Source organism: Epithele typhae, assembly GCF_022376455.1.
Source record: "Epithele typhae strain CBS 203.58 chromosome Unknown BXZ73scaffold_635, whole genome shotgun sequence".
NCBI classification, from domain to species: Eukaryota; Fungi; Basidiomycota; class Agaricomycetes; order Polyporales; family Epitheliaceae; genus Epithele; species Epithele typhae.
The window spans coordinates 1-9,931 of record NW_025954826.1 but is presented as its reverse complement, the minus strand read 5'-3'; the positions used below and the strand labels follow the sequence as shown (position 1 = coordinate 9,931).

General features: G+C 52.3%; 4 protein-coding genes across 4 annotated transcripts; 3 read left to right on the top strand and 1 right to left on the bottom strand.

The window, feature by feature from the left end:
• Positions 1–348: 348 nt before the first annotated feature.
• Positions 349–2,054, bottom strand: BXZ73DRAFT_85824 (uncharacterized protein; the record flags this gene model as incomplete). The annotated part of the gene is made up of 12 exons (XM_048024039.1): positions 349–613; positions 674–723; positions 769–829; positions 885–900; positions 952–1,089; positions 1,156–1,157; positions 1,214–1,305; positions 1,366–1,460; positions 1,514–1,664; positions 1,690–1,853; positions 1,900–1,934; positions 1,996–2,054. 12 exons carry the CDS (start codon positions 2,052–2,054, stop codon positions 349–351), a joined length of 1,128 nt encoding a protein of 375 aa, XP_047870463.1.
• A 1,412-nt stretch (positions 2,055–3,466) lies between these two features.
• BXZ73DRAFT_85823 (uncharacterized protein) lies at positions 3,467–5,149 on the top strand (the record flags this gene model as incomplete). Its single annotated transcript, XM_048024038.1, has 6 exons — positions 3,467–3,615; positions 3,826–4,082; positions 4,123–4,264; positions 4,310–4,513; positions 4,590–4,605; positions 4,748–5,149. The coding sequence occupies 6 exons, from the start codon at positions 3,467–3,469 to the stop codon at positions 5,147–5,149; spliced, it is 1,170 nt and encodes a 389-aa protein (XP_047870462.1).
• Positions 5,150–6,740: 1,591 nt separating this feature from the next.
• Positions 6,741–8,179, top strand: BXZ73DRAFT_85822 (uncharacterized protein; the record flags this gene model as incomplete). Its single annotated transcript, XM_048024037.1, has 4 exons — positions 6,741–6,844; positions 6,868–7,251; positions 7,401–7,492; positions 7,545–8,179. The coding sequence occupies 4 exons, from the start codon at positions 6,741–6,743 to the stop codon at positions 8,177–8,179; spliced, it is 1,215 nt and encodes a 404-aa protein (XP_047870461.1).
• Positions 8,180–9,282: 1,103 nt separating this feature from the next.
• On the top strand, positions 9,283–9,906 carry BXZ73DRAFT_85821 (uncharacterized protein; the record flags this gene model as incomplete). The annotated part of the gene is made up of 3 exons (XM_048024036.1): positions 9,283–9,500; positions 9,563–9,731; positions 9,834–9,906. Coding segments are annotated over 3 exons (460 nt in total), but the record flags the coding sequence as incomplete, so codon positions are not given.
• Positions 9,907–9,931: the final 25 nt, after the last annotated feature.

Genomic DNA, 9,931 nt, shown 5'->3' with positions numbered 1-9,931 from the left:
TTCGGCCTGACATGGGGTGCGCTCGGGTGCTAGCGGTCAGAGACGATGAGTGGGTGTGTCGGCGATGGAGTGGTACGGGTGTGTTGGTGGCGAAGTGGTCGGGCCGGTCCGCAGACTGGTGGAGGCGCGGTTGTAGCTGGGTCGTTTGGTACGGGGGGCGCCGCGCGGAATGCGAATCAACGTGAGATGGTAGATGGTGTACTCCAGCATACCGCTCCGCTTTTTAGTGGGTAAACACTGTGAGTCGTTGCCCAAAAACCCGCAAGCGCATCAGGTCCATTGCTTCACTGCTTAAAGGAGAAGCGAACGGACCTTTCGCAAATTCCAGCTTTCCAGAAGATTTCTCAGCTACTCTGCGTTTTCTGCGTCCTCCGTCCTGAGTACTCTGTCAGGTTCGTAGTTGTCTTCTACCCGTGAGGTGTGGGTTTCGTCCAAGCTCCGGAGATCCGCCCCGATGGATCCCATGGCGTCAACCGCGAATTGCAGGGATCCGATGCCGACCTGGAATTCGGAGGCAGACGAGTGGAGTGGGTCATCTGTGCCGAGCTTGACTGTCCGCTGATGAGCCTCCTGTAGGTCAAGCAGAAATCGCGAGACGAGGATCGTAGTAATACTGGCATGAAGAATATCGGAATGTGCCGGTACTAGTAGAAACACTGCAGCTTATACTTACGGATCGTTGAATGCACTAATCAAGGAGTCTTGACCAGGGGTTACTATGATCTGGTACTCGTCGGATTAGAGATGAATGGACGGGACACTGCATACTATATTGCCTACCCCTCTCAAAGTGGTTGCCATGCGGAGAGTGTTGATAATGAGAAAAACACTGTGCAATAAAATACACATTGGACACGATTTCGAAGATATTTTGGACGACGTACACGAAATACATGGCTCCTGTGAACGAGTTATGACTCAGCATGTTGGCAGCGAGAGAAATTGACGTACCGTTGCGTAGCATGATGTCGTTTAACGTTCGTGGAGAACCAGTCTTCAGTTTCATTTCAGAAGAGCGTGCGTTTTTCCAGGTCAGAAAGATAACGATTCCATCTGCGAGGATCAGCAGTGACCGAGAAAGTACCTCCCCTGAAGCAGACCAGACCAAACGCTGTAGTTGAATATGAAACTGCTAATAAATCCAGGTGTACGTACCGCTGTGTTATCGGAGGTATTAGAAATCACGCCCACCGCACTTCGAGAGAATACTCACGTTATCAGGACCGGCGTAGGGATTGAAAGGAACACCACGAGGCAGCCCCAAGTCGGATCACTGAAACTCTGCCTATGATATTGAGGAACACCCTGCTTGTAAGAGCAATGTTACGAGACGTTTCTATTAACAAACAAAGAGTTGACACGCACAAAGTCGAAGCCCACATTCACAATGGAAAATACCAGCACCAGCACTGCAAGTGGGCGACTTTGACTCAGCGCTAATGCGCGCATCGCGGAGAATGCTAGCGGATACTACTCGTCATTACTATCAAGCGATAGGCAGTGTCATACAAACCTGCAGGAGGAATGGGCTGTATGAATTCCAAGACCGAAATGGTGTTGTCCAGTGTGGTGCAGCTGTTGTACACGTACTTGAGCTCAATGAAGTTAAGAACATCATACATTAAACTGACGTCTTGAAAGCACGGGAAAGTGAGTGTCGAGACCTAAGGAAAATAGATGAATACACACCTGGTTAGTAAATGGGCGCAAACTAAGGGACGAAAAAATCCGGAGAATAAGGGCAAGGTAGCGATTCAAGATGAATAGTACTGTTGGGCCGGACACGCGCCGGTTCCAGAAGAAATTGACCTCTCGGCCAAATGTTAGGAGATGGTCGAAAATGAGGATGACTTCTAAATGTAAACCTCTTTCCATAGCTCATATGCACAGAGTACTGACCAGATGCTGCAGCCAACACGTATTCATCGGTGTAACTATGTGATCATGCCAACGAGGTAATGAGAAGTACTTTCATTTCTGGAGAATGGGACATACCCCGCTTGATATTCTTCTATCACTTGCGAAATTTGGTCACCGAGGTCTTCTGTTGACATTGTGCTGTGGGGAGAGTGTGGTGTAGATGGTGTAGATCTCCTTTTTATACGAGGCCTTGTGGGGCCACACACAAACACCGCGACAAGTTGCCATGAATACCTCAGGATACGCCGTACATGCGTCCATGCGTGCGGGCTGCTGCAATATCGTCGCTGGTGGTGGTATAGGTGGAGCTATCTGTCAGCGTGAGGCTGTACTGGTGCAACTTCGACTCAGGAATCGGGTAGTGAGACCACCGCTGTGTTCATCTGAAAGCTGTAACCGAGCACGAAGCGCGTCGGTGCCAGTTCGGAATGGGAACATCATCGGAGCTTCGTATCGACCACCTGAGCTCATATTCTGTACAGATCACTGACTCTTCGCTAATGCGCATTCAGTCGATACAGTCGATACAAATTGCCCCACCCGCTTTATAAACGATATCACAGCGCGTGACACGGCGAGAGACGAGGGCCAGTCTCCGCAGAGAAACGAAGTCACGGCTCTGTGGACCCTGCTCAGTAGTCGCCAGTTCGCGTGGTGTCATCGCGGCTGTCAGCCGAACTGTCCTCCCTCTCGGATCTTCCTCTCAAGCGAGGGTTCACCGGAACCCGAAGCATACACCTCAGTGGCAGTGTGTCCACAGATCCTATGTAAGCTGCACATTGTGGACACAAGATCCACTACAACACTGCATACACTACGAAGCAGGTTAATAGCATCATCAATAGTTTACTGAGTGGGTAAGGCTACGGGAGCCGTCGAACAAAATGTGCCATTAAACGAACAAATGGTCTGAACGCGGCTCGAACCCCCGCACTGCCACTACAAACTAACAGTCACCGACGCTGATCCGACTGAGCCAACGGTCCCATATAGTGGTGGAACGTTTATGCCATATACCATGTTATCTCGGCCCAACAATACGATTATACCGCACTCCCTGCAGACACAATGTCCATTCTATATGCGTCAATCAACACCTCTGTGTATGCCATGTATTTATGGATGCAATTGTCTCACGATATACCCCATGACACTAGGCATGTACAGATACGAATGTAGTATGGACTGACGAGTTAAGTTCTCATATACATATACATACATGTTGTGTCCAGCGCACATAATTATACGGCAAGCACACAAAGCTGGAGACTTTCTGGCGGAAACCTTATATCAACCGCATAAGAGACCCTGCAACCGTGCTGTGTCCACAGCTTGTGTGCGGGGAATTTCTGTGTCCACAGCAAGCTAGCGGTGAATTGCTGTGGACACAGCGAGTGCGCGGGGAGTTGCTGTGGACACAGTGAGTGTGTCAGGATTCCCTGTGGACACAGCTTACATACGGGGAATTTCTGTGTCCACAGCAAGCCAGCGGTGAATTGCTGTGGACACAGTGAGTGCGTGGGGAATTGCTGTGGACACAGCTTACATGCGGGGAATTTCTGTGTCCACAGCAAGCCAGCGGTTAATTGCTGTGGACACAGCGATTGCGTGGGGAATTTGCTGTGGACACAGCGAGTGTGTCAGGATTCCCTGTGTCCACAGCAAGTCAGCGGGGGATCGCTGTGTCCACAGCTTGTACGTGGGGGGTTTCCGTGGACACTGTTACCGTGCGGCGGTGGGCTGTGTAAACAGCTAATTTCCCGACACTTCTCATACAGTGCACACAGACCACACCTCTTCCAGACCTGTAATCAAGGCGAACGCGTACATACCACGACCAGACGAGCGCTCTCGCGCCTCCCACGGTCCCGTGGGCGCGACTTAGCGCTCGATTTCTGCGCACAGGGAGGGCGGGAAGCGAGTCCATCCGATTCACATCACCGCCGCTCCCCCGTTACACATCGGTGGAGTCGTGCGGGCATCTACGCGTGCCCCTCGGGCATTTTGTGGTCTGCGGGTGGCGCAAGCCGCGTGGACGCATGGGAATCCACGCAGCTCGCGAAACTCCGATCCAGGGTCGAGTACTCAAGCTCAAGCCAGTGGAGGCGATTGTAGGTTATACATGAGGCGGAGCATTTTAAGAGAACAGAAGTTGGGAGTATGTAAGTGTGTGTGGAGGAGAGGATGTACTCGAAGCTGCAGGGGCTATCGGGCACGCGGCTGGCGGCGGAGCGTTGACATGTGCCGCCGCTGTACAGCGTAGCGCCATCCTCGACTATGCTTGTGCGCCGCCACCCATCCCTCGTCTACCTCGCTCGGGAAGAGTCAACAAGAGTGAGGGCGAGTGAGCGGGCTCGAGTAAGTGTGGGACGCGGGAAGTCGAATGGAGGATGAAGGAAACAGATACGACGCGCTGCGGGAACGCGCGAGCGCGAGGAAGACGAGAAGGGGATAGACGCGGGGGAATGTACGGGGTCGCGCAAACGGGCGCTGGCAATGGCGAAGGCGAGGTCGAAGTCGTGGGCGAAGGCGTAGGCGTGTGCGAAGGCGTGGGCGTGGGTGAAGACGAAGTCGAAGGCGAAGGCGAGACGAAGTGAGCACACTGCACGCGTAGATGGAGCGGGCAAGTGAACTGCATAACACAAAGTAAAACACGAGTCTAAATACAGGAGGCGCACAGCGCGAGTACGTGGCGATGAAACGAGAACCTGCCGAAGCCAAGGGACGAAAAAATACAAAGCCGAAGCCAAATGTAAGGTAGAGGGACACGAGACACGGCGGAAGGGGCTCTAGTGAGGATGTAATAAGTGGACACAGACCGAAACAGAACGAGCCGAAACGGGGGACGCGAGAAGTGGATACAGAGACAGGAGCGAGAAAGAAAAGAGAAGAGACGAAACTAAATAAAACGTACGAGAAGAGAACTAGGGTACAATCGCGAGAGGAAAGTGTGCCGAGCCGCGAGTGGTGGAGATCGAGGGCGCGCGGCGAAGGCCACGAGCGGGCGCAGAGAGCGCTACGTAGCATCCGTGTGCGTTGGGTCTGGACTAGAGTGATGGCTTGTCGATCCCAGGGCGCTCGTGGGAGGATCGCGATGGGTGCGCGTGGCGGAATGGACGAGATGCGAGCACCTGGACCTCACATCAATCAGGTCCCCTTAGCCTGGGGCACGGGGGGATGGCCCGGGCTAAGGAGACCTGAATCCGTGCTCCCGCGCATGTTTGAATAATGTCCTCAATAAACCCGAGGCAGTTTCCCTGAAGGGAAGTATTCGAACGCCCTCCCTCCCAAGTCCCCCAGCCCATCACGTGTCCCCATCCTTCAGATCTCCCATCAGTCCGCGTTATCTCTCCCGCCCCCGCACGCGTTATCTCCCGCGCCCACGCCCACGTTATCTCCCGCGTCGGCGCCGCGCGCCTCCCTACCCCGCCACCCGTGCTCGCTGTGCCCGACAGTGAGCTCGCTGTTCCTGCACCCTGCCTGCCTCTCCCCTCCGTTTCCCTCCGTTCTTTTTGGTACCTGCTTGTATTTTAAATGCGCACCTAATGATACACAATGCAATAGCTACAGTTGGCTGGGTGTGCCTGCACTGAGCCCTTAAATCCCCCAAAATGCGTGCAACATAGTTCATATATAAGCAGTCCATCGATGGGATAAATTCTGCATAAGTTAGCTGTATATGAGAGCCTCTTTAATCTGAACTTGCAGGTGGATAGCTGAAGGGGTGAAGGCATGATGTCATATGTTATTTCAGAATGACATACTCCACAGTGATATGGCATACACATTTATCGTCTTATGTACACCTAGAATCGTTCATAGAGGACATTCAGAGCGCGTTGCGAAAAGAAGCAAGTGAATAAACGATGTCGTGGTGAGGATATGACATATGCACAGAAGGGGGAGTTGGCTCGAAAATGCGGCCTTCATATGTTTTTGTGTAGACCTCTGATCGCTTCGCATCTTGTTGCATTACGTTTGAATGTATATGGAGAGCTCAGATCGTTGATTTGGTGCTTATCGGTGAAGGATTGGATACAGGAAATGGTATGTCATTATTCTATGACATAGAGTATAGCGATATGACATGTGCTCCGATTATTATTCTGAAAGGCGGAATAGAACGGGGTGCGCTTCTGCTCAACGATGCAGAAACAATCTTGAAGAATGGTCGAGAGGTGGTCGAGATATGTTAGATGGGTCTAGAACGGCAGGTTACACAAAGAACGCCCTTGAACTACCTACACCACTTTGCACACTTAAAGCTCATATGGCATATCTCAACCACCTCTCGACCATTCTTCAAGATTGTTTCTGCATCGTTGAGCAGAAGCGCACCCCGTTCTATTCCGCCTTTCAGAATAATAATCGGAGCACATGTCATATCGCTATACTCTATGTCATAGAATAATGACATACCATTTCCTGTATCCAATCCTTCACCGATAAGCACCAAATCAACGATCTGAGCTCTCCATATACATTCAAACGTAATGCAACAAGATGCGAAGCGATCAGAGGTCTACACAAAAACATATGAAGGCCGCATTTTCGAGCCAACTCCCCCTTCTGTGCATATGTCATATCCTCACCACGACATCGTTTATTCACTTGCTTCTTTTCGCAACGCGCTCTGAATGTCCTCTATGAACGATTCTAGGTGTACATAAGACGATAAATGTGTATGCCATATCACTGTGGAGTATGTCATTCTGAAATAACATATGACATCATGCCTTCACCCCTTCAGCTATCCACCTGCAAGTTCAGATTAAAGAGGCTCTCATATACAGCTAACTTATGCAGAATTTATCCCATCGATGGACTGCTTATATATGAACTATGTTGCACGCATTTTGGGGGATTTAAGGGCTCAGTGCAGGCACACCCAGCCAACTGTAGCTATTGCATTGTGTATCATTAGGTGCGCATTTAAAATACAAGCAGGTACCAAAAAGAACGGAGGGAAACGGAGGGGAGAGGCAGGCAGGGTGCAGGAACAGCGAGCTCGCTGTTGAGGGCGGCGAGCACGGGTGGCGGAGGGGCGAGGCGCCGGCGGAGACCCGGTGGCGCGCAGCGTCCGGATATACCGGGGCCATCAAGGGCGGGCGGCGGCGCGGCGCGGGAATCCGCTCACGCGTGCCGGGGAAGCGCGGAGGACGGCTGGGCCGAGCCCTCGGGGATGTCGGGGAAGGGGGCGGGGACTTGGGCATGTGTCCGCGTTCTAACGTTTCCCTACAAGCTTGTATCTTCGTCGATATCCGTAGAGGCACTACAGTTCGCAGGCTTAGAGACGTTTGCAGTTACCGAAAGTGGAATCACCCCGGGGGGGTGATCACAGATCAATTGACTCTGATCTTGTGAGGTACAGGTGAGGACATTATTCAAACATGCGCGGGAGCACGGATTCAGGTCTCCTTAGCCCGGGCCATCCTCCCCCGTGCCCCAGGCTAAGGGGACCTGATTGATGTGAGGTCCAGGTGGATGCGAGAGGGAGATGGACGAGAGTCGGGCGTCGGCGCGCGGGCGCTAGCGTGGTCGAGGATGGCGCTGCACCATACAGCGGCGGCACGTACGTATCAACGCGTGTCATGTTCGTGACATACTAGTGCAACACTCTGCAGGCATGTGGGCAAGGCCACAGCCAGCCGTGGCCACTATCAGTTTGGATGATGCAAGAGATTTGAATGCATTGGAGGTGTGTGCCTTTCAGGCGCGACACTGGCGATGGCGCGCCGAGAAGGCCTGCGAACTTGATCGAACTGATGCTCAGGCACGGGGAGCGTGTGGAGAAATGACCGTCTCGGGCCGGCCGTGCGCCCTGCGCTATCCCCGAGGTCCCCGAGGCCCTGCCGTCCTCGATGCCCACGCCGCCATCAGTGGCCTCTGCCGCCTGGCCCTCGTGCTCGCCGTCCCCGATGCCACTGCGATATCATCGGACGCTGCGTCCGACTGGGTCTCGGCCGGCGCCTCCCCGCTCCGTCACCCGTGCTCATCGTTCCCGACAGCGAGCTCGCTGTCCTTCCGTCCTGCCCTCCCCTCCCATCCGTTTCCCTCCATTATTTTTAGCACCTGCTTCCATTTAAAACGCGCAATCAATGATATAAGATGCACCAGAGACAGTTTCCTGGGTGTGCCTGTACTGAGCCCTGACACCATCCAAAATGCGTGCAATACAGCAGCATACGCAAGCGTTAAACTGATCATCTATGTTCTGCATCAGATACTTGTAGACAATGGCTGCTTTAAATCAAAATAGTAGGTAGATAGGTGCAGAGGTGCAAGTGTGATGTCATATGTCATTTCAGAATGACATACTTCACAGTGATATGGTATACACATCAATCGTCTTGTGTACACCCCGAATCGTACCTAGAGGACATTCAGAGCGCGTTGCGAAAAGAAGCAAGTGAATAAACGATGTCGTGGTGAGGATATGACATATGCACAGAAGGGGGAGTCGGCTCGAAAATGCGACCTTCATATGTTTTTGTGCAGACACTCGATCACTCTGAATCTTCTTGCATTACGTTTATATGTGCACATCAAACACAGATCGTGGTTATTGCGCTTATCGGTAGAAGACTGGATGCTGGATACGGTATGTCATTATTCTATGACATAGCGTATAGAGAGGTGGTATGTGCTCCGATTGTCGTTCTAAAAAGCGGAATAGAACACGGTGAATCCCAGCAAAATGATGCTCAAAGAACCCTGAAAAAAGGTCAAGAATTGGCTTCGATATGTCAGATGGGCCTGGAATGAGAGGTTGAATAGGACGCCCTTGACCCCTACAAGACCTGGCACTCTCTAAGCTCCTCCGACATATCGAAGCCAATTCTTGACCTTTTTTCAGGGTTCTTTGAGCATCATTTTGCTGGGATTCACCGTGTTCTATTCCGCTTTTTAGAACGACAATCGGAGCACATACCACCTCTCTATACGCTATGTCATAGAATAATGACATACCGTATCCAGCATCCAGTCTTCTACCGATAAGCGCAATAACCACGATCTGTGTTTGATGTGCACATATAAACGTAATGCAAGAAGATTCAGAGTGATCGAGTGTCTGCACAAAAACATATGAAGGTCGCATTTTCGAGCCGACTCCCCCTTCTGTGCATATGTCATATCCTCACCACGACATCGTTTATTCACTTGCTTCTTTTCGCAACGCGCTCTGAATGTCCTCTAGGTACGATTCGGGTGTACACAAGACGATTGATGTGTATACCATATCACTGTGAAGTATGTCATTCTGAAATGACATATGACATCACACTTGCACCTCTGCACCTATCTACCTACTATTTTGATTTAAAGCAGCCATTGTCTACAAGTATCTGATGCAGAACATAGATGATCAGTTTAACGCTTGCGTATGCTGCTGTATTGCACGCATTTTGGATGGTGTCAGGGATCAGTACAGGCACACCCAGGAAACTGTCTCTGGTGCATCTTATATTGATTGCGCGTTTTAAATGGAAGCAGGTGCTAAAAATAATGGAGGGAAACGGATGGGAGGGGAGGGCAGGACGGAAGGACAGCGAGCTCGCTGTCGGGAACGATGAGCACGGGTGACGGAGCGGGGAGGCGCCGGCCGAGACCCAGTCGGACGCAGCGTCCGATGATATCGCAGTGGCATCGGGGACGGCGAGCACGAGGGCCAGGCGGCAGAGGCCACTGATGGCGGCGTGGGCATCGAGGACGGCAGGGCCTCGGGGACCTCGGGGATAGCGCAGGGCGCACGGCCGGCCCGAGACGGGGCGGGCGGAGCAAGGCTGATCTGGAACCTGTGCCTTAATGACGTCAACTCCTGATCGCATTGTCGGCCCTGCGACATCCGCGGCATAGCAGAGGGCCTCCTCCTTATAGCGTAGATGATTTATATATATCTCTCTCTCTCGAAGGACGTAGCGACGTTGCGCGCGCGGAAAGTGGTGGCTAGCCCTGGTGTCGAACTCGCGACCAGCACGGACGCTGGTGCGGGGCATGCGCGTCTGTGTCG